General features: G+C 46.2%; 1 protein-coding gene across 2 annotated transcripts in view; it reads left to right on the top strand.

Annotated features, from left to right (window-relative positions):
• LOC308155489 (uncharacterized protein) overlaps positions 1-23,743 on the top strand; it is a 27,766-nt gene extending 4,023 nt beyond the window's left edge. Inside the window, exons 4-7 of one of the 2 annotated variants that reach the window (XM_080528815.1) lie at positions 761-880; positions 1,596-1,947; positions 7,157-7,302; positions 7,404-8,317. In XM_080528815.1, coding sequence (XP_080384941.1) covers positions 761-880; positions 1,596-1,947; positions 7,157-7,302; positions 7,404-7,998 — 1,213 coding nt within the window. In that variant the 3' untranslated portion in view covers positions 7,999-8,317. Of the gene's footprint in view, positions 1-760; positions 881-1,595; positions 1,948-7,156; positions 7,303-7,403; positions 8,318-23,665 lie in introns of those variants that run through there. The other variant, XM_080528816.1, reaches the window with a different exon arrangement.
• The last annotated feature ends 1,257 nt before the right edge of the window (positions 23,744-25,000 follow it).

The raw sequence follows: 25,000 nt of genomic DNA, 5'->3' as shown, positions 1-25,000 counted from the left end.
TCATGAGACAGGAAACACCAAAATCTAACATTACAATATATATACATAGCAGAACAAAAAACAATAGAGAAATGCTACAAACATGCAGACATCAGGCAGTAGCCATCAGTGAATGAAAGCCATCATGAGATATGCTATCATGCTATACAGATAACCTGGCCTTACCTCCTCCCAAAAATGCATAATGCACAAATGCATTAAAACGGTCATTTATTTATAGGTCAATAGCTTTCTGGAACAACCTGCCTAGGAACCTCCGCACCACCCACAGTGTTTTAAAACCAAACTTAAATCTTATTTTCTAAAAGGAGGTTAGATGTATTTGTATATTTATGTATTTTGTTTTGATCATGTTTTTGTTGGCCCTGTTATGTCGGTTCTTTTTATACCTTACACTTTTGTCTTTTCATTTTCATCTATCACTTAGTTTGGTAGTTAGATTCATTGCACAATGCTGAATTATGTATAATTTTTGTAGTACAGACTGATTTTATGATTGTTACTTATGTGTGGACCCCAGGAAGACTAGCTAGTTGCTACGGCACTAGCTAATGGGGATCCTTAATAAAATATCTAAAATATCCCCTCCCCTCCCCTCCCCTCCCCTCCCCTCCCCTCCCTGGCCTTACCTCCTCTCCTCCCCTCCCCTCCCTCCCCTCCCCTCCCCTCCTCCTCCCCTCCCCTCCCCTCCCCTCCTCCTCCCCTCCCCTCCTCCCCTCCTCCTCCCCTCCCCTCCCCTCCCCTCCCTCCCCTCCCCCAGCGGGTATCGGAGGCTGAAGGACGACGCCCTGCCCACTGTGTTTGAGACTCCGGCCCAACCGAGGCCGAGAGGCCGGGGGAGGCCGCCCAGAGGAGAACCCAGGGGAGGCCCGCAGGCCCGGTAACACCACCCACTAACCAGGGGAGGCTGGGGGAGGGAGAACACCAGGGGGAGGCTGGGGGAGGTAGAACACCAGGGGAGGCTGGGGGAGGTAGAACACCAGGGGAGGCTGGGGGAGGTAGAACACCAGGGGAGGCTGGGGGAGGTAGAACACCAGGGGAGGCTAGGGGAGGTAGAACACCAGGGGAGGCTGGGGGAGGTAGAACACCAGGGGAGGCTAGGGGAGGTAGAACACCAGGGGAGGCTGGGGGAGGTAGAACACCAGGGGAGGCTGGGGGAGGTAGAACACCAGGGGAGGCTGGGGGAGGTAGAACACCAGGGGAGGCTGCGCGAGGTAGAACACCAGGGGAGGCTGCGCGAGGTAGAACACCAGGGGAGGCTGGGGGAGGTAGAACACCAGGGGAGGCTGGGGGAGGTAGGTAGAACACCAGGGGAGGCTGGGGGAGGTAGAACACCAGGGGAGGCTGGGGGAGGTAGAACACCAGGGGAGGCTGGGGGAGGTATCAGTGTTTTCTTACCGTTCCTCCCTCCTGCTCCGTACTTTACAACGTACGCCCGTCCTCCTATGTCTACCTCCCCCAGCCTTTGACTCCTGAAGCCTCTATGATATGAACAGACAACACAAACGTGTGTCACAGTGTTAGTCAGTGTTAACGTGGCTGTCAATCAATCAATCAAGCTGTTTCACCATCTAACGAACCATCTGTCTCCCTAGGAGGAAGTCCCGCCCCCTGCCGGCGGAGGAGAAGGACAGCCAGCCTGTCACTCAACAGGAGCCTGAGGGCTCTGAGCCAATCAGAGGGCAGCAGAACCACCTGGGGGAGGAGGAGGAAGAGGAGGAGGAAGAGGAGGAGGAAGATGAGGAAGAGGAGGAGGAAGATGAGGAGGAAGATGAGGAAGAGGTGGTCCGACCTCCTCCTCCCACCTCCCCTCAGACCCAACCAGAGGCTCCCCACCCCCCACCCCCACCCCCGGCCGCCCCTCCTCACCCCCCCTCCTCCTCCTCCCCTCCCCCCCGGCCACACTCCCCCTCCCGCTACTTGCGCCGCCTCCCCTGCCCCCCCAAGGTACGATCTGCTCTTAACCTTTCTATGTATTTATTGATCTGTTCTTAAACTTGAACTGTCGGACTTGTGCCTCCTCTCCTCTCCCCTCCTCTCCTCTCCTCTCCTCTCCTCCTCTCCTCTCCTCCTCTCCTCTCCTCCTCTCCTCTCCTCTCTTCTCCTCCTCTCCTCTCCTCTCCTCTCCTCTCCTCCTCTCCTCTCCTCTCCTCCTCTCCTCTCCTCTCCTCTCCTCTCTTCTCCTCCTCTCCTCTCCTCTCCTCTCCTCTCCTCCTCTCCTCTCCTCTCCTCCTCTCCTCTCCTCTCCTCTCTTCTCCTCCTCTCCTCTCCTCTCCTCTCCTCCTCTCCTCTCTTCTCCTCCTCTCCTCTCCTTTCCTCCTCTCCTCTCCTCTCCTCCTCTCCTCTGCCCTCTCCTCCTCTCCTCTCCTCCTCTCCTCTCCTCTCCTCCCCTTCTCTCCTCTCCTCTCCTCACTGTATGTATTTATTGATCTGTTCTTAAACTTTGAACTGTAGGACTTGTGCACTTGTGAACCGAACCGTGGACTGGGTACTGAGCTCCGGTGATGAGTGTTGTTGTTGTTGTGTGATCGACCGTGCATTATTTGTGGCCATTAACTGTGGAAACTGAATGGACCTATCTCTAAGCCACGCCCCCTTTGAAAACTCGGACAGACAAACAACGCTCGCTCAAATTCTTCACTGACAGTGACTGACTGACCGACCGACCGTGACTGAATGACATTCAATGTCTTACAATGGCGGGAGTTGGCAAATTTCAGACTTCTGATTTACCACAGCAGGTAATAGACATGTTTTTTTTTAAAGATGACAAGAACATTTCGTCTAGAAGCTTTTCACCATCAGATATTAGCGAGTTGTTTGTCAGAGTTTTCTGCCTGTCGTACATTTTTCTGTGATATGATTGGACAACTTCTATTTTGGGGGCGTGGCTTAGCGATAGGTCTAAAGCATATTTTTCACCAAAATAATCAGTGAGAATTAAAAAATATAACAAAAATGATATTGAGTAAAGTACAAGCATTAATAGGCAATAATAAGCTACTTTTGACAAAAACTATTTACAAAATAAATGATGCCCATGATTCTAGAGTCACATAACGTCAGCTGGAGAAAAAAAAATAACACACCTGTCTAGCAAGCTAGGTGTTGGCTAAAACGCTGCAGTTCGGTCGTCATTGCGAAATTAACGTTAATTAATAACTAGCATAACGTTACTAATTTAGTTAGTTTGATAATAACAAACCCGCCTCTTTGCTTCTCTATGCGCCGCTATAACGCGCTCCTTTACCATTCCGAGGTCAGATGGCTTTCCCGTGGATCAGTATTGGCGCGCGTCTTTGAATTACGCACAGCTATCCTCGAGATTCTGCTACCGCGCGGAGCTGGCTGCGCATTTCAATGCATTTCCGCGGATTCCGCGGTGCCCTCGCCTGATGTGAAATGTGCAATTGTTGATCACTTGGAGGCTCTCGAAAGTCAATTTGAGAAGTACTTTTCTGAGACTGAGTCTTGGAGAAAGCACAAGACATGGATACGGTTTCCATGCAAAGACAATGCATCCGACGGCTCAAACCTGACAGCCGCTGAGGAAGATCAGCTGATCAACCTAACCACAGACAGTACACACAAGAATGTGTACGAGTCACAGCCTCTCACCCAGTTCTCGATGAGCCTTGCCTTTTGCAACAACTTATCTTTGTGAAAGTGGATTCTCCTCCCTCACCTACCTGAAGAGCAAATACCGTTCCAGACAGCAGTCTGAGGATGACATGATGCTCTGCCTGACAACCTCCATCTCCCCCAGAATAGACAAGCTGTGTACCACCAACCAGGGCCAGTCATCTCACTGAGGTAGGCATACCTGGCTTCCTGAAGCTAAAAGTTTCATTGTTGAAAAATAATAATAATAGAAAATATAAGCCTCAACAACAACAACAATAATAATAACCAATCATAATTATGCATGAACGTTTTATCAATCATAAACACATATAGGCTAATAACCCAGTATATAAATAGGTTAATACGGTGAAAGAAAAGGTGAATGAAGTAAATATAAAAGTTATTATAGGCTTTAAAATGTGAGACATTTAAAAATATATATTACATGTGGGGGTCCCTGTTCTGTTTGTCTCTCGTCCAAGGGGTCCTTGGGTTGAAAAAGGTTGAAGACCCCTGGTCTAAAGCATCGTTTCTCAACGGGGGCGTTCAGACAACATCGGGGCGCGCTGGAACAAATATTTTTTAAAGGGGGAGTTGAGGTGTTCTTGGGGGGCGTTCACGCATGAAGTATTTTTCTCATGAAAAACAGCAGTCAGCAATGTTATTACGGGTACGTTCGTAAATGCACGAACGGTCAGTTCGCTCGGACAAACCGTCTTTTCAGTCAGAGCACCCATCTCTGAGCGCTCCTAGAGCGCAGTGTTCTGAACTTGGCCGGGCTCTGTGACGCAGACACACGTAGCGCAGCGCCCCAAAAAATAAAAGTGAGTGTCATCAAGAAGATGAAGCTAAAAACTCAGCTAGCAAAGGCAAAGCTTTTGATAGTTACCAATGTGTCTGGGTAAGCTGCATTGTAGAAGAATCTGCAGAAATTGCAATACTATGCTAGTCTACGATAGAAAGAACCCCGGTTCATCCCACCTGTAATGTCATGTTGACCATGGATGCACCATAGCTAATGCTAGCACAAGCCAACTTTCAACCCTTGCCATCCTTTTCTTGCATAGCACCCGCAAATGAACACGGAGTGGAATAGGCTATATAACTGTAAATAGTTGATTGTCTTTGGATTTAGCCAGTTGAGGAATAGGCTATTTAATTTGTGTTGCTCATCTAACAGCGATACGGTGTTGTTCAATTTACGGTCTTGTTTAATTTCTATGAGTGTTTTCCTTGTAGGCTATGCTTGAGTGACATGTGTTTCAATTTGTAGGCTCATTGTAATTGTTGGCTATAAGCGAGAGAGAATATTTCTTATGTTAGTTTTGATACTAGTCCATGTCCCCGCCGGTGACGTAAGCCTGTCGTGCCAAATACTCCCTCCCCGCGTATACACACTACCCTCTGCGCTTCCTTCGTTCGCTTCCTTTCAATACAGCTTATTTAATTTAGTTAAAATGAGTGCTAATACCATACCACCATACCAGAACATCACAGCAGGAACAACCTATCTCAAAAAAGCGATCGTATTGTAATAAACCAGTCCGGAAAGTTCTCTGTCGCTTAGCCTACCAATAATCTAACCAGCTACGAATAATCAGCTACGAATGTCCCCTCCCCTCGCAGGTTCATCACAGTATATTACATAAATGTATTACTGTTAAGTGTTGTTGTGGATGTTATCCCTAGTGCCATTCTGAGGTTAGCAGGGCTTAAAGTACTCCGGCACAGTGCCGGATTTCAGGCGCGGGAGAATAAATAAAAATAAAAAAAATAAAAACTGCAATTGCGGCATTGCGCCGACGTGGTGGCGGGGGCGCTGTTTCACAAATAACTTAGCTTTCGTGTTTGCTAGCAAAACAGCTGATAGTTGATGTTGACTGCTCAAGGAGAATACATATTTGAAAGTACAGAATGCCTGAGAGCCTTATATTGCATTATATTACATTATATTTTGAATGGCCATCTGGTGCCTGAATATTGTTTTTTCCTTTACATATATAATGAAATTTCCACCATAAATTGATGGCGAAAGGGCACAAATTGGTGCATATCAATTCACCAGAATGCAAGAAATTAAGTGTTTGATGCTCGTTTAAGGACCCCCAGACAGCCCTGCTTCATGGGTCCCCCGATGTCAAACACCACTGGTACCACCTCCGCCTCATTTTGAGCCAGGAAAAACCCTGAGTAGTGACGGGAAGCCTTATGGGACGTGGTGCCAAGAAGGAGAATATAAGTGATAGTGGCTTAATAAGTAATCAGCTTGTTCTTTTAAAGACATGTATATATTTTATTCTGTATTGTTATAGTGATAGTGGCTTAATAAGTGATGCAATCAGTTTGGCCTTTTAAAGACATCTAATTTTTATTTATTTATTATTAAGTATAAAACAGTATTATGAATGAATGAATGAATGGTCTTTATTGTCATTACAGTTTTTCCCAATTGCTAAAACACAAAAGCCAATTCTCTAAACCAAATGACCAGTTCTCTAAACACATTTAATAAAACTAGCTCCCATTTGCCAAAACCATAAACACATTTCACATGAAGACACAATTCACAAAACACAATCCTCCTTTTCTCATAAATCTAAACACATTTTGTCTTGCTAAAACACAAGTTGCAAAAAACTCTGCTCATCGTGCAGCCCCCCAAGTGAGACCACCGTAAGTAACATAGGCCTATACCCAGGGTATCCGCGGTGTCTTGAAAAGTATTAAAAGTTGATAAATCAATGTTGGGAAAATCAAGACCCTTAATAAGTATTAAAAAGTCTTATCACGATTTTATCAGGTCTTGAATTTTGTTGGTATTTTTCTGAATTAGACTCAGTCCAAAGAGTTTGAGTCCTAAAAACTTTTAGTAAAAGTTCGTGAATTTATTAGTTTTATAGAAAACAAAGATGAACCGGAGATTCTGTTGTATGATAGTGGTCTAGTCTATTGCAAACTAAAACTGTTAAGTTAAAAGTGTCACTGATGTAAACGGTTACAGCTTGAACTGGCGGTGAGGTCTGGAAAAATATTGCCAAGGTCTTTAAAAAGTCTTAGAAAGGTATTGAAATTAACCTCAAGATTCCTGCATATACCCTGTATATATACCCTGCATTTTCCCTGAATAAGAATACCAGATAGAAAAGTCTGAGGCCTCGAGCTCATCACCCAGATGATGCACCGATTCGCGGCGTTTGCGTCCGAAGCATAGAGGGAAACCATAATTAATTATCCACGACCGTTGCTTAGCAACAAACGGCCAGTAAAAGAAAGTTGACCAAAACAAAGGTATGAAACGATAATGATGGGTCTTATCTACACAACATTTCGGATGGAGGTATTATTATTAGGCAGTGTAAACTTTCCACCTAGGACATAGCCTATAAGGCCTAACTAACATTAGGTGTCACCAAAGTTTTACATGAAAAATGTAACTGTTTTATTGATAACCAGGATAGCCTTTGATGGATCACATCAAGCTTTTAAAATCACTCATCTCTTTCAAAAGATGAAATCCCCTCTTGCTTTGCAGCCTAACATGGGTAAGAAGCAGAATGGAAAGGGGAAGAAGGAGGAAACGCAGGAGCCACCAGAGGAGTTTGTTGTAGAGAAGGTGATGGACCAACGCATCGTCAATGGGAAGTTTGAATTCTTTCTCAAATGGAAAGGATTTACAGAGTGAGTACAACCTGGATGTGCTTCCCTGGTATGGGGCTATGTTTGTAGAATTAAATGTGAATTATTGGCTTGGTGATCTTTTTTTAAATGTTATATTTCAGTACGGATAACACATGGGAGCCTGAGGAAAACCTTGACTGTCCGGAGCTGATTTCAGCGTTCCTTGAATCTCAGAAGAAGACTCAGCTGTGGTTATCAAGTGTACGACCTGGTACCCCTTTTGATTCAGATGGTGAGGAAAGTCATCAGCCTCCCGCCTCATCCACTGCCAGCTTGCCTGTAAAGATGCCCTCAAAGAAACGCTGCAAAGAGAAACACACAGAGCTTGACATCGAGCTCCAGAAGCTTGCTGCCTTAAAGGAGATGTCGTCAAAAGTCCTGGCTATCGGTGCCAAGCAGCGCGATGATCCAGAGGCTTCATTTGGAAATCAGGTTGCAATTGAACTTAGGCAAATAAATGACCCATCAATCAAAACAAGGGTCAAAAGAAACATCATGAACCTGCTGTATGATGCCCAGGACTCTGAAATTAACATTAGATCACCAACTTCATATAATCCAGCAGCAGCAGCAATGTATGCATCTCACCCACACACCTTGGCACCAACACAACCCCTACCACACCACCTTCAGTACATGCCACCTCAGGTTCCTCAGCCATCTTTTACTCAGAGTCTATTCGACTCTGAGAATTGACATGTAATTCAAGGCGTTGAATCTGCACTACTATATTTGTTGTTTACAATTACTTTACACTATTTGTTAGCGTTGTTTTTTTTCATGCAGTTGCACTGCTTTTGAAGATACTTGTTGAAATGTTGACCTTGTTTTATGCCAGTTTTATGGCTGTGCCATTTTGTATTCAGGTTCACCGTGTTATTGATGAGTGAAACTGCTTTTGAAGATACACAAGAATGTTGACCTTGATTTATGCCAGTTTTGTTGCTGTGTCATTTTTTATTCAGGTATGTTTTGAGTTTTAAAAGAAACATCTGTACAATAAAATGTCAATGAGAAAAAAGCCGTTGCACTTTATTGAAAAAAGTAAGTATAAATTGTCATCACACATTCTTTGATTGTTCAGATTCCACATTGTGAGACATTAGGCTATTTATTTACACATGGTTGCCTTCCAATAGGCCTAAAACTAAACAGTTGATTTGTAGTTGTAATATATACTACCACTGCTCGTTGGGGGTTGTATGTAGATGTGCTTGCCGTCGAGGGCACCAAGGCAGTGCGGAAACTGCCATTTATCTTCAAAATCTTTGGCAATTGCTCGCCATTCAGCTTCCGATGGTGTCTGAGGATAAAAGGGAGGAGAATATTAGATTGAACTGAAAAACAGGTTTGTATTGTAGGATTTAGAACACCGGGTTATGTCTGTAGTGCTCTGTGGTGACCAAAGCCTACCGTCAGGAAATCTTCCTTCAAGACCAGATGCAGGGCTTCGCAGGTCTCCACAACAATGCTGGACACAGTGCTGCTCCCAATTCGGTATTGGAAGCTGAGTGGTTTGAAGGTTTCACCTTCATGAGAAAATAAAAGTTCAGCCAACATATAATGCATTGCACACATTTGAAATGTAGGCTATAATATGCTACAGTATTATAACATGATAATGTGAAATTGTTATGATATAGGCCTACCCACCGGTTGCCAAAAATCGAAGGCTCAAAGACAGACGCTCTCTTGCAGTAATTGCCCTTCTCATCTTGGTGTCCTGCTTTGTGATGAGGCAAACAACCTTCCCCAGCAGGTAATCAAACTCATCTTCTGTCATCCGTAGCAGCTCCCTGAACCCAGTCCTATCATTCATCTATTATTGGGAAGATGGGAGGGAGAGGAGCACAATATAGCCTATTAGAGCTAAAAATGTCAGCTGGCAAATATGCACAAAGTAATGTTTGCTCTAATAACACGTCATATTCTCAAATAGTAGTAGCTAGTCAGCTAGTGCTACACAACCTAGCAAGCTATTTAAACAGGCCAGTCTTGCTAAACATACCGTTTCTCAATGGGACTTACCTCCAACTCTCTCTGCAGAACTGACAACCCATGCTGTCCACGTCTCGCCAACCACTCTCTCGTCCAAATTCTACGTTTGGCCCTTTTCCTTTTCGGTTTTTCTGAGCAAATAAATGCACATGCAACAAGTGCAGCTAATTGTTGTTGCGTGTCAAGCTCCATCTTGTTTTGACAGCTGTCAACGTCTCGTCATCATGTGCTGATATCGCGACACTACAGCTTGGCGAATCGTCCTGACCAAGTGAAGAATCTTGTAGTCTGTGAGCCCCCGTCGTTGCCACATCCTGTAGTCCGCGCTGTGCTGCGACGTCTGCGCGCCGCTGAGACGCGGACACCAGCACGACGGTCGTTTAGTGTGAGAGGCTCAGCGATGTTACAACTTGAAAAGTCGTCTAGTGTGTAGCCGCCCTTAGCTGTCGCCGACCAGTTACTTGCGGTCGGAGACAAAATCCTCCCGTCGTTGCAAACTCGGGGACGCGCCGTCTCCGACGCTCGTTTAATGTGACAGGCTCAGAGACGCAATCGGAGGACCGCCGATCCCGTCGCAGGGCCGTCGCAGGGCTCCAGATCTTTTCAAACATGTTTCATTTTATCGGCGCACAATCTGCTAGTCTGAGATGGGCAACGACCAGTGTGGACAGCACAGCCAATGAGAGGTCGAGGAAATGCAGTGCAGAGGAGGCGTGAAAGTAGAAATGGCTATTTATATAATAGTAAATAGCCTATTATAAATAGCCATATATGTATATATATGTATATATTACATATCAGTGGAGGCTGGTGACTTCCAGAATTGAGGAGGCCAATTTTTTTCCAGCTTTTTTTTACCTATTAGATGTATAAATCGCGCCAGAATCTCGCCGACGTCATTTTAAGCAAAGGTATTTGGACAAATTAGCTATTATTTTCAGGGATAATAGCCATGGGTGTTCTAGACGTGTCCTGCAATGGACAAGTTGATAGGACACTCGTAGCCACTATGGCGAGTGTTTCTTTGACTGAAGTGACTGGCGAATTCTCAAAATGGCTTCATGTGATTGGACGAACAAAATGACAATCTTTCAGCCCTGGACTCAATGCATGGTGAGGCCAGGCCTCCCTTGCCCACCCATTTTCAGTGATTTGGCCAATCACATATTGCCATGAAAAAAATTGCATTACATTGACTTCTATGAGAAACCACTTGCCTGGCCTCCCTCAATACAAACGGATAGGGATTCTGGCCTGTAGGTGCTTTACAATTGCAATATTGGGTTTTAGCCATGGAAAAAATCAGATTTATGAACAAAACGGAAATAATATTAATATTAAAAAATAATAGTATTCTACAGAATAAAAGGCTTTCATCTGCACAATGAAAGTATTACTATGAACATACAGAAAAATATGTGGTCCTGATATTTCGGAGGCACTTCTGGCAGCTAATGCACCACTTCTCTCAGAAAAGTGTTGCAATTACAAATGCTTTGGTATTAACATGCTTATTTATTTTGTTTGCATTGGAACAACACAAAAAGGAGAGAGAAAAAGCCAAGTAAGAAATAATTGTATTTCAAGCATGAAATGCTCCTTTAATTTGTATTTAAACTCACCTGTGACAAGTTACAAGTGCTGACAATATAGAAATCACACTTGCAAGCATTTAAAATGGAGAAAAGTTGACTCAACATTGTGTTGTATATCTGTGTATACCACACTGAGCATGGAGAAAAGAAAGAAGAGAAAAGAATTGTCTGAGGATCTGAGAACCGAAATTGTCAATCAAAATGGACAATCTCAAGGCTACCAGGATCTCAAGTCCATCTCCAGAGATTAACATTTTCCTGTCTCCACTGTGCGCAACGTCATCAAGAAGTTTACAGCCCATGGCACTGTAAGCTAACCTCCGTGTATGTGGGTGGAAGAGAAAAAATGCTGAAAGGTTGCAACAAAGGATTATTCGAATGGTGGATATAAAACCTAAATCATACAGGTACAAAAGTGTCAGATCACACTATCCGTCTCCATCTGAATGAAATGGGACGCTATGGTAGGAGAATCAGGAGTACCCCACTGCTGACACAGAGACATAACAAATCAAGACTGGAGTTTGCTAAAAACTTAACTGGGGAAGGCAAAAACATTCTGGGAGAACGTCCTGTGGACAGATCAGACCAAAATAGAGCTTTTTGGTAAAGCTCATCATTGTAGTGTTTACAGAAAATTAAATGAGGCCTTCAAAGAAAAGAACACAGCCCCTACAGTTAAACATGATCTGTTAAACACAGATTCACAGATGTTTTGGGGTTGCTTTGCTGCTTCTGGCACCGGATGCCTTGACTGTGTGCATTGCATCCAGTTTGGGGCGCAATGTAGGGCCTAGTGTCAGAAAGCTGGGTCTCTGTCAGAGGTCATGGGACTTCCAGCAGGACAATGACCCAAAGCATACTTCAAAAAGCACCCAGAAATGGTTTAAGACAAAGCGCTGGAGAGTTCTGAAGTGGCCAGCAATGAGTCCAGATCTAAATCCCATATAAAGCGTGGGGTGATCTTACAACAGCAGTTGAGAGAAGGAACCCTTCAAATGAGAGAGACAGACATGGAGCAGTTGGCAAAATAAGAGTGGTCCAAAATTCCAGTAGAGAGGTGTTCATGGTTCAACTTATGTATGATTTCAGTTATTTTTTCCAAAGGGTGTGCTACCAAATATTAAGTTAATAATTTTGTCTAGTCCATTTTTGGAGTTCTGCGTGGAATTAACTTTTTTGGAATGAGGGCGTTTTTTCTCAGCTTTTTTGTGTTGTTCCAATGCAAACAATAGAAATAAACATGTGAATACCAAAGCATTTGTAATTGCAACAATTTTCTGTAAGAACTGGTGCATTATCTGACAGAAGTGCAAGGATGCCAATATGTTTGGCCATGACTGTATATATTTAATAAAATATTGCAATGTAATGGATTCGGTGAGTAATCCCCACTCCTACCTAGTTAACTATAACAACTAGGTATTAGTGGAGATTACTCACCGACTCCATTGCATTGCAGTATTTTGGCTTGACTAGCGAGTGTCACGACAATGTTGAAATTTATTTACATTTTTCAGAATAAAAGTCTGAACATTTGTATTGGTTGTCGACTTGTTCCCCCTTTCACCAGCTGCCGTCACAATATATCATTAAAACATAATTAAAACACACACACTTTCAGGTTGACTATTATCTTACAGAATTGTCCCTCAACCACACTCATTTCATCTATACATACAGTATACAAGGCTTTCATCTGCACAATGAAAGTATTACTATGATAATATGTGGTCCAGATATTTTGGAGGCTGAATCTTTAAATTACAACTGGTTCAATAGTAATTTGCTTTTTGAGGCATGAATCAGAAGAGGGAAAGTAATGAAGTGACCACGATTTTGAGGAGCTGAAACAAATGACCTGCCTCTCTGTAGTGTAGCCTACTTTCAAATGTTCCTGTACATATGAAATAAATGGTTCATACTGTATGTTTGTTTGTACATTTGTGTCAACCACATGCAATTCAAAGGACCATATATCAAATACATCACACACAGAGATGTTGAAGAAATAATATAATGCTCATTGGTGACGACAGTAGTTGGTTTCACAGGCCAAAATTAATCCTACCATTAAATTAAATCAAAAATACCGATCACCTAGTTTCATGGGCATGCTTTCCATTATTCTTGGATAATGCTTTATCTTCATTTGAGTCACATACGACATGGTTAGTCCATAATTCCAGGTTAATTTATAAAAATGTTAGTTCTTGACCTGATTGAATCCAAATTAGACCGATGTATGAACTTAATCTGAGTCTGTAAAACTGGTCCTGTGTGTGCACTTTGTATAGTAACATGTCAATCTTTGCATTCTCTTACACAAATTGCTTTAGAAAGACAGAAGGGGAGACGCATTGGAGAGCCACCATTTCACCTATTCTCTGACAATGTTGAAGAATATTTAAATGTTCTTCAATCTTTAATAGAAAGCGTATAGTCATACAAGATACAGAAACGTTTTCCATAATCATCGGAGTGAAATCAAGTTAAATGTAATGCTTCTCTGAACCCCTCTGCTTCTCTACCACATGGGAACATAAAATGGCTCTCTGTTACTGTACATGGGCACATGATGGCCATTTGGTGAGCTCGGTCTTCTCCACAACAGACATGTCAAAATTAAACAAATCCATGGAGGCATCACAATTACAGTAACACAATTCTAAAAGTAATAGAAATATGTAATATCAACAAAAGAATTCAAAGGCGCAGGAGTTCCTTAAAGTTCCTAAATTCCTTAAAAGTTCCTAAAATCAATTCACCCACCTGGTATTAGTTATGCCAAGAGGATCATCAAGGTCTCCAGAAATGGCTTTGTAATTCAGGGGGGATGGAAATGAGATTGGGTGGGTTGAATATGGATCCATGATGATATACAGAAGGCAAACGAAAGGGTAATCACTCTGATTACTCACGAACTGAAGCCGGAAATGGGGGTTTGCTTGTATTTAGTCAGCCGACATTCAAATAGGAAGGTAAAAACAGCAGGAAAGGAGCATCAGTGCTATCCAACTGTATTACATGAACAATTCAGAAAATAGAAACCTTTTTCTTCTTTTTTTCTCTCAATTCAAAGCACACCCTAATACAGCCCTCAATATCTGGGGTTAATGAATTACAGGATATAAGCCCCTGAATGATTATGATAGGGAAGACAAATGACAGGAAACAAATCTTAATAGTTAACCTGACAAAACAGAAAAGCTTAATACAATTATGAAGGAAAATATGAATACGTACATCATTCATTACACCATCTCCAAGAAAACAAGAAGGATCGGTGCTTATTCATGAACAGTCCAACATCACCCACAGAAAATGGATACCAGTCCTTTCGTTTCCAAGAGGAAAAAAACACACTGGTTTCAATTTCATAAATCTCATATCCACATGAAGAGTCAAATCCAGAAACAGTTGTAAAATGCAGAAACAGAATTTCTAAATTCACCCTGACCCGGTTGTTTTCTGTTAAGATTAATTCATTACGCATCTGAGTCACAGAAGAGCAAACATTTTTTCTCTCTCGCCCACACACTCAGTCCCTTCTACTAAAAAGTGCAGAGTCAACTTCCGCCCTGCTCCTCTACCACAGCTTGGCAGGTCTTCAATACTCTTCAAAGTGTGTGTCTATTCTTCACTTATTCCCTCTCCCTAGATTCATCATTGTATTAGCAAATGATTCTAATCTAGCTCTTTTGGTTAAAAAAAATATAACCATTCACTTCCCTCCCACATATTTTGTGACATGCGTTATTACACATCACCATACGCCTCTTCAAACTGTCAGCCATGACTACTTGAGTCAAAGCAGTAGAATGACTTAACTGTCCCTTACCCAGTAAAGAGTACACAGTACCCATTGGTAAAGAACCAATTAAGGCAATTCATTTCATTTTTATTCAATCTCTTACCATCTGAGAGTATAACAGTCAACACATTGAAATGTAGGTCTCCAAACTTGGGTTTAAGGCAAAGCTGGAGTTTCACAGAGTATGAAAACAGATCTTTTCAGACCAAACAATCCTTCAAGACGTGTCTTTAACCTACACAATCATGTTTTGGCCATTTGTACATGCATAGAAATAAAATACACGTTTAGTTATTCGTGTTCAGTTATCAAGTGCAATTTAATAAAATGTGTTGTAAAACCACTCTTTTCACTTTAAGAGCTCAGGAAAATATGGCTTCTACAAATATGCGTATGTGGATGGAAGAGTGTCCTTACACAGAATTTAACTCCTCCATGGGCCCTGAGAAGGGGTTTACATTTATCAGTTAAAATGAGCTAAATAACACTTTTCTTTCTTACTTTCTTTAAGAAATAATGTGAAAATCAGGCTTTCATTGTCAAGAAAAGGGAGAGTACAGAACAATTAAGGTTGGGTTCATTTGGTAGGACATAAACAATGATTCTGACAGATGCAAGCCCTCGTGTGGACTCCAACTCTACTGGACTCAGTTGCTTTTTGCCCCTTGTAAATGCTGGGATCTTAAGTTGTGCATTGAAAAGACCAACTGAATCTGCTACATCAAATCCTCGATCCGCCAATATAACATCCCCTGGGTTAAGTTTATCTAAAAACCCACATCTTTCAGTCAGGTGTTTGTCGGATGTTCTACCACCCCATCCGTTAGATATAAAAGAAACAGTTCCTTGTGGTGTGATACCAATAAGATATTTTATGGTATGGTTGTGTTTGTAATTTGAATATGTCTGTGCTCTTGCTCTTGGGTCTCCAGGCTTTTCAATAAATATCTCGAAGCAGTCAATTATACAAGCACATCTACGAAAGACCTGTCTCAATACCATAGGCATTGACAGCAATAGTTCATCTCTATTTGGCCAAAACACAAGTGCTGGAACAAGCTTGGCATTCAATGCATCAATGGTGTTTCTAAATGTTCTGCTAGCAGTTGGAACGGAGACTCTAAAGATGCAGCTAAGCAATGCAAGGGGCAGGTTCATTTTGAGTCTCATAAGGGTTAAGACAAGTTGTTGGAAAGGAGAGAGGATTGTACCAGTTGGTAACAGGGAGAAGACAAACATATAAACAACGTGTTATTTGGCATAGGTGGGCATTCCAGTCATTGTTATCACTTTTTCATCATCATTTTCTAATGTGGCTTCATCAAATGTACTTAATTTGATCATGTCCTTCAGCCGAAGGTTCTCTTCCCTAAGGTACTTGCATTCCCTCTCTAGTCTTGCAACATTATCCTTGCACCTGTTGTTGTTACACTGCTCAGCCTCAGGAGCAGGTAGCTCTGGCTCCATGTCAGGTAGGCTTTGATCTGGCAGTGCTGGGGCAGCTGCATCTTGCTGCTTCTCCTCACGCTTTTTCATAATTTTGTTGTGCTGCTCGTACCTGTCCATTGCTTTCTCCCTTTTCCTCTTCTTGTTGGGTGATGTGTGCGAGAACACTGATGGAACCCAGTCAGGAGACAAAGGGTCGTCAGATTTGAAACCTATGAATCAAGGCGATAATAACGTTATGGCATTAGTAGCTAATGCTAACGTTAGCAACCTTTTGGCAAGCCACCTAAACAAACCATGCAGAAATGATTAACGTTAGCTATGTACAGATAATGGCTAAATGCTTTGCAATTGTAGCTAATTATATTAACATTACTTTAGCTAACTTACCTTTGATGAAATGTTCGCTGCACAGACGTGTGTGCTTTGATGGCATCCATTCTTTCTGTCCCGCTCCTGGTACACTTCGTTTGATGGCATTAGTCCACACATTTCTCCTCTCTTTATTTTATTTTTCACTCGGTATCCTATAAAGACACAACCCAGGCCTATCTCCTCGCCGGTTTGTACACCCGATTGCACAGCAACTATCTGGCATGATTGTTTTCTAACCAATGCTACTGTGTTTCCTGGTGCTCTGCAACTTCACAGGCAGTGCCTTTTGCCCGTCAGGTGGGCGTTTCCACTATGCTGTGACGTCACATGAAAGCTATGAATTGCGCCCCCATCCCTTCACCAACCGTCCTGTGGCTCCCTCTGCAGGTCGGAACGCGTCATGTTCCCCACACACCCCCACCACCAGATCCCGGCCGCCAGCCTACTCCCCCCCCCCCCCATCACGGGAGAGGAAGTCGGCCACGACCATCTGCGCCCCCGGCCTATGCACCACCGTAAAATTGAAGGGCTGCAGCGCGAGGTACCAGTGTGTGATCCTCGCGTTAGAGTCCTTCATACGGTGGAGCCACTGGAGGGGAGCATGGTCGGAGTAGAGGGTGAACGCGCGCCCCAGCAGGTAGTACCGGAGGGCGCCGACCGCCCACCGGATGGCCAGGCACTCCTTCTCCACCGTGCTGTACCTGCCCTCTCGCTCCGATAACTTGCGGCTCAGGTACAGCACCGGACGGTCGGCTCCCTCCACCTGCTGGGTCAATCTAGCTCCCAGCCCCCTATCCGATGCGTCCGTCTGCAGGGAAAAAGGGATGTTAAAATCCGGAGCATACAGGACAGTTTTACCACAGAGAGCCGCTTTAATACCTTCAAACGCCACCTGGCACGGCTCCGACCACTGGACCGGGTCTGGGGCACCCTTCCGGGTGAGGTCGGTCAGGGGGCTGGCCAGCTCCGCAAACCCCGGCACGAACTGCCGGTAATAGCCCGCCAGTCCCAGGAACCGCCTCACTTCCTTCCGGGTCCCGGGCCGCGGGGCGGCGGCGACCGCAGCGGTCTTATCTATCTGCGGTCGCACCTCCCCACCGCCCAGGATGTACCCCAGAAAGCGGATCTCCCCCCGCCCGATCACGCACTTCGCTGGGTTGGCCTGAGCCCCGCCCGCCCCAGCGACTGCAGCACGGCCGCTACCCTCTGCATATGCTGCGGCCACGTATCGCTGTAAATCACGATGTCGTCGAGGTAGGCCGCTGCATATGCAGAGTGCGGCCGTAGGATACGATCCATGAGCCGCTGGAACGTAGCCGGGGCCCCGAACAACCCGAACGGCAGCGCGGTGAACTGGTATAGACCGCGCGGGGTGGAGAACGCCGTTTTCTCGCGGGACCCTGGCGACAGCGGAATCTGCCAGTATCCCTTCGTACAGTCCAGGGTCGTATAGAATTTAGCCGCGCCAAGCCGGTCCAAGAGCTCGTCGACCCTGGGCATTGGATAGGCATCGAATTTAGACACCGCGTTCACCCGTCGGTAGTCCACACAGAACCGTACAGCCCCATCTCGGTTGGTCACCAGCACGATAGGGCTGCACCAATCACTGTGGGACTCTTCTACCACGCCCAGTTCCAGCATTGCCTTTAATTCCCGGCTCACCACGTCGCGTTTGTGAGCCGGCAGCCTATACGGCCGTGTACGCACCGTAACGCCCGGTGGCGTCTCTATGTGGTGTTCTATCAGCGTGGTGCGCCCGGGTAGGGGAGAAAACACGTCAGCGAACCTCCGTTGCAACCCGGCCACGTCCGCTCGCTGGGCCGCCGAAAGATGGTCTCCTAAGTGGGCCGGGGTACTAATTTTAGACTTTGGGACCTCCGGCCCGAACTCATCCCTCTCGGGAAGTAGCGTAGCCAGCGCGACAGGGATCACCTCGGTCCATTTTTTAAGGAGATATATCACGGAGATTCACGTGATATATCTGCGTGCTATCCCCCCGATCCGAACGCACCACCTCATAGTCCACCTCCCCCACCCGCCGTGTGACCGCGAACGGCCCTTGCCACTTGGCGAGTAATTTAGAGCTGGAAGTGGGCAGTAGTACAAGGACCCTGTCTCCCGGTGCGAAGATGCGCAGCTTAGACCCCCTGTCATACAGGCGCTTCTGTCGTTCCTGGGCCTGGTGCAAATGCTCCCGTGATATAACCCCTAACGTGTGGAGCTTTGCACGCAGGTCCAGGACGTATTGAATCTCATTTTTACTGTCGCTGGACCCCTCCTCCCAGCTTTCTTTAATGAGGTCCAGGACGCCGCGAGGCTTGCGCCCATATAAGAGCTCAAATGGGGAAAACCCAGTGGAAGCCTGGGGGACTTCCCGCACCGCGAATAACAGGGGGGCTAGCCATTGGTGCCAATTTTGACTATCCTCGTGAACGAACTTACGGATCATTGATTTTAGCGTCCGGTTGAACCGCTCGCACAGACCATCGCTGGCCGGGTGGTACACGCTCGTCCGGACCGCTTTAATATTCAATAATCCGTACAGCTCTTTGAGGGTGTGTGACATAAAATTGGTACCTTGGTCAGTGAGGATCTCTTTCGGGATCCCCACCCGGGAGATGACCTGAAACAACGCCTGCGCCACACTCTTCGCGGAGATGGAGCGCAGGGGAATTGCCTCGGGGTATCGGGTTGCGTAATCTATCAAAACTAACACAAACCGATAGCCTTGTGCACATCGCTCTAATGGGCCGATAATGTCCATTCCAATACGGTCAAACGGGGCCTCAACCAGGGGGAGAGGGTATAGCACCTCCGCCCGTATCCCCGGCCAGTAGAATCGGTCCATTATGCGACTAAGTGTTTTATCATATCCTAGGTGGCCCGCCATGGGGTTATAATGTGCCGCCTGGAATATCGATTCCCGGCGGCCCCGGGGAACCAGCAACTGGGTGACGTCCTCTTCCCTGCGAGTGTCACGACTCACTCTATATAGTCTGTCCCTAACCAACGTAAAGTATGGGGGAGCGAGCGCCGCGTCTGGCCGTACCCGTGCACCATCAATCACCATCACCTGGTCATAGGCTGAGCGTAGGGTAGCGTCACGAGACTGTTCGAGGGGAAAATCTCCCACCGGAGGAAACACCGGCAGCGGCACCTCGGGTGGCGGTGCCTCTGCCCCTGCCTCCTCCTGCCCCTCGTCAGTGTCGGCCGCCCCCGCATCAGCGCAGAGCACGGCGCCTGCCCCACGCGTCCCTGCCCGTCGTGCATGCACCCCTGTCGTCCCTGCTACTGCCCGTGGGAATCCTGCCCAGTCTAGACCCAAGATTAGGTGGTGCATGAGGCTCGGACTAACCGCCGCCTTGACTCTATATTTTCTCCCATTATATTTAAACTCGATGGGGACCACCGGGTATATGTGAACATCCCCATGCACACACAGTATTGACACCCTCGATGCCCCCACCAATGCCCTGGCGCTGGTGGATCATAGACTGTAGGCAGCCCGAATCCAGCAGCGCCTCGTGCGTACCCCGCTGCATCCTTACCCGGATGCGGTACACCTCGCTCGGGTCCGGGGGAGGGGTGACCTCGTCGGCGGTGGGGACAGCCCGGCCGACCTCCATAGCTGGGCACTCCCGGCGGCGGTGGCCAGGCTGGCCGCACCGCCAGCACCCCTCCTCTGCCGCCTGTGGGGCTCTCTGTGGGGTGAAGGCCGCGCCCCCCTGCGTTGCCTCCGGCCTCTCACGCCGTGTCCCCGCCACGGGTCCGGTCCGGGCAGCCCCCCCCGCGCCCCCCGCGTCTGGAGAGGGCAGGTGGTTCTCGGCCAGCCCGATGGCGGTGGTGAGGTTGGCGGGCCGGTGGTAGGCTACCCAGGCAGCGGTCCGCGCCGGTAGGCCCCCCACGAACCTCTCCAGGGCGACCTGCTCCACCACCTCCGCCGCCGATCTCTCCTCGGGCTGCAGCCACCGCCGCGCCATGTCCATCACCTGCTGGCCGTACAGGAACGGCCTCCCGCCGGCCTCCAGGGTCAGGGCACGGAGCCGGCGCCGGTGCTCTTCCGGGCCGCCGGGAGACCCGCCAGCGCGAGCTGCGCCTCCCCGATCAGCAGGGGCCGGAGCTGGTGGGCCCACTCGTCCTCTGACAACCGTTGTCTCCGGGCCACCTGCTCAAACGTCTCGATGTACGCCTCCGGGTCGTCCCCGTCCGTCATCCGCAACATCCGGACTCGGGTCCCACCGCCTGCCACGCCGTAGTCCCCGTACCCCTCCCGGTCGCGGATGATGGCCCGGAGGTCCGCCCGGTCCTCGGCCTGGGCGCGGGCCATGTCCATCAGGGCGTCGTGGCTGGCCCGCGCCATCGCCGCCTGCTGCTCTTGCAGCTGTGCCAGGTGGGCGAGTACGTGTCCCAGGGGCGACTCCATGCCCCCGCCTGTCTGTTATTTGGGTGTTTGGGTCCGCCTCTCCTCTGTGCCTCACGTCGGGTGCCACTGTAACAGGTTCGGGCACAGAGGGAGACAGACAATATGATTTGGCGGTTTAAGGAATGGGTTTTATTTGTGCAGCTGGTCTGGAGTCCGGTTTGGCTGAGCCTCGCTCAGGGGAGAACGTCCCCGCTCGCTTCCTGCCCGACCCTTCCGGTCGCAGCTCTCCTGTAGCGCTCTAGACGTCTCTCTACAACCGACTCTCCGCTGCTTCTCCCCGCTTCCTCCGTTCTCCGCTCACCGCGTCCTACTCTGGATCCCGGGGGAGAACAAAGCAACACATTAAGAGCTCACGTTGATGAGGACCCAATTGGCATCAGCCGGTGCCAATTGCGCCCCCATCCCTTCACCAACCGTCCTGTGGCTCCCTCTGCAGGTCAGAACGCGTCATGTTCCCCACAGTTTACAAGTTTGATTTTACTCCAAGTGAAAGTTCACAAGTTACTTGACAAGTTATAGTCAGGTCTGCACTGTTATTGTTTAGATCATATACATTTGTAGTGAGTACAGTGAGTACAGTTCTTAAAGAAGAAGATCAATCCATCGACTGAAGCCATAAGGCCCAGTGACACTTATTGTCTGTTTCATCTTTTCAGAGACTAATTTTCAGTTGACCCAAGAGAGACTTTTAATGCTTAAAAGGGGGGATGTAGTATATTGCTATGTTTAGCATAGATCTGGGATTGATTGCTATTGCCTCCGTAGCATTACATCTTGACAATGTTATCATTGATTGACTAGTGTGGTCTAGTTGTTGTTGGGATGCTGAATAAAGACGCTTGTTGAACGTTGCTCCAGAGACCAGAGTTATTATTATTATAAATTGTATCTTGTAAGTCAGAGAGAACAACAAGACACAACATACACATTCTTTCCTGCTCACTCAACTACTCCCTAAACTACAAAGTCAGCCTGGTTGAACCACAGATGGTTCTGTACTGTGTCACTCTCTCCTCCACTCCTCTCCTCTCCTCTCCTCTCCTCCACTCCACTCCTCTCCTCTTCTCCCCTCCTCTCCTCCCCTCTCCTCCCCTCATCTCCTCTCCTCCACTCCTCTCCTCTTCTCCCCTCCTCTCCTCCCCTCATCTCCTCTCCTCCTCTCCTCTCCTCTCCTCTCCTCTCCTCTCCTCTCCTCCCCTCTCCTCCCCTCCTCTCCTCCCCTCCCCTCCTCTCCTCCCCTCCTCTCCTCCCCTCCTCCTCTCCTCCCCTCCTCCTCTCCTCTCCTCCTCTCCTCTCCTCCCCTCCTCCTTCTGCTGTACTGATCTATATCAAACAGGATAGGGTTAAAGTCATAACTTTTAAAAAATTACCATCAGCATTTCAGCAAGTGTACATGCACAGAACATACCATCTCCAAATGGTCGAGTCAAGCATATCGAAAAACAGCCATAAAACGTAACTGAATATACTATATAATAATATAACTATTATACAAATGTACTATAGCCACATATAGGCGGTGGGCCGAAGCTGTCTATCTGCTTTCGTTTGTGAAATGATCGATCTACAACTACAGACTAGTTGATTTTTTCATATAAGCTAAATAGTTTTTTTTTGGAACATGTTTCCGTCAGTTGGTAGACGTTGGTCGATCAACGTTTTATGAAAAGTAAACTTACGATCCATAAGTTAATAAGGAGAATGATTGGGGCTACTATGCCGCTAACCAATCAAAACCCGTTAAAGCGTCACCTGACTTGACGTCTGCCAATGATATTCCTTCAAAATACGGAACTAGGAAGTAAACAATGTATTATCTGGAAAGACGAGAAGACTGAGTTGTTTCGGATAACTTTACTGTCAAGTAATGTTTCAGGTAAGATTTGCACGTCATACTAATTCATATCACATATTAATGAACAAGTCCATGTCATGTTGTGTCAATACAAACATGTTCTAATATGCTATTTTAGTGAAAAATCCAACCAAACGTCACCCGCGATTGTGAAGCTAATGAATTAACAAGCTAGTTATCTAACTTTAAAGGGTACAATAGCTAAGTTACCAATGTCAACTATGTCTATTCTCAATCATTTCAGTAATAATTGTGCCAAATTGGGACCAGTAACATTAACTTGTGTGTGAGTATGTTATATGTGTGTGCAAGCATGTTTTTGATATTGTCAATCGTCTCACTTTTACGAGGTGAGCTGGTAAGACAAAACCCAAGACTAAATGTATCTTCACTTGCCTTGCCTATAATTGACGAGACTAGACAAAGATTCAAGTGTTTAGAGAACATTTATAACACTAGTGTGTTTTCGCAGTGCAAACACAGACACATGTCTGTACATGGTATGTTGTTAGATTTGCATGTGCATCTCCCTTTCACACATTTAGTTTTTTTGCAGGAGCAGTATACAAGCTCTAAAACTGAAACATTTGTCCCGTCTGCATATTATGCACTGGGCGGGAAGAAGATGTGGTTTTTTATTTAGGCTGAACGTAGTGGTAGTCTTTGAGCGGAGAAGTCTAGGCTTTGGTGGTGTATCATTTTCAGTTTGACCTTCTGCTTCTACTACATTGTAAGGGAGGGGGGGGGGGGAGGGAAGGGAGAGAGAGAGAGACATATGATACTCTATGCATTGTAATAGTAATGCTTCCAAAGTTATAGCCTAGTTTATTTACAACTCTCCTAATCTGTTTCCCCAGGTAACCCCAGATGCTCAGCCCTGGACTGCACTGCACATCTTCTGGACCTGACCTGACAGGGCTGACCCTGACCCATTGATGCCTTGTTCATATCTTGTTCATGTCATATCTTAGCTTGTTTATATCATATTGTTAATAATGTTCATGTCATATCATGTCATATTAATCTTAGCTTGTTTATATCATATTGTTCTTATAAATAACTTATATTGCTATAAAACACACCTGCAGCCTCCTGTACTGATTTTTCCCTTCTCTTGCGGGCTCTTTCAATGTTTCGTATGTTGGCATACTGCATATAGCATTGTCTATGGTAGCCAATATTGTGGTTATAGTGGTTCTCCAGCTGCAAAGCCGCAGAGAGGAAAGCGCTACAGAGAGTCGTGAGATCGGGCCAGAAGATCATCGGCGCCCCCCTCCCCTCTCTGGAAGAGCTGTACAACACACGCTGCCTCAGGAAGGCCTCCAAGATCTCCAGAGACCCATCCCACCCTGGGAACGAACACTTTGTTCGGCTGCCCTCGGGCAGGCGGTTCAGGACCATGTCCGCAAGGACAAATAGACTGAAGCTCAGCTTCTACTCTAGGGCCATTCAGGCCCTGAACACAGCAAAGACCTAGGTTCTAGGCCCTGGACAATCTAGACAATTTGATGGCAGCTACTAGATTGTAATCAAGTGCAATACTGAAACACAACTGTGAACATTTCAAACCTGCAAACTGCGACACTTTAAATGAATGTGCAATAATTTGTATGGTACCTGTACTATATTAATGACAATAAAGACCATACATTCATTCATTCATTCATATTAGCTGCCACATCTGGAATGTAACTGTCTACTACTAGGTTATATTTTTTTTACAGCCCTTTCTGCAATTTGGCTTTCTGCAGTGTGAAGATTCACCCACTGTAGAGAACAATGTACAAATTTGGTCCAACTTGCATCTGAAAATGCTATAATATTGTCCGTTCGGTTTGTTAAATGCATACAACACTCCATAATTCATCACATCTCGTTATTTCCCCGCGGTTGCTAGGGTTAACATCCAGTCAGTTGCTAGGGTTAACAGCCAGTGTTTACATTTCGGGGTCCTAATGAAGCCGTACTCGAATTCTGATTGGTTTATCAACTAGAGCGACCAGCGATGTCCCTGAGCAGACAGACGATTAATAATTAATTTATAATTTAATTTTGCCATTTAGCAGACGCTTTTATCCAAAGCGATTTACAGGGACAGTCCCCCTGGAGTAACTGAGGGCTAAGTGCCTTACTCAAGGGCAAACTAGTAGTGGTGTGGTTTCAGGCGGGATTTGAACTCACAACCTTCCGAT

The sequence above is a fragment of the Nansenia antarctica genome, assembly GCF_963989245.1.
Source record: "Nansenia antarctica genome assembly, chromosome: 4".
Lineage (NCBI taxonomy): Eukaryota > Metazoa > Chordata > Actinopteri > Argentiniformes > Microstomatidae > Nansenia > Nansenia antarctica.
Note: the sequence above shows the minus strand (reverse complement) of the source record. Positions and strands in the feature narration are given on the sequence as shown.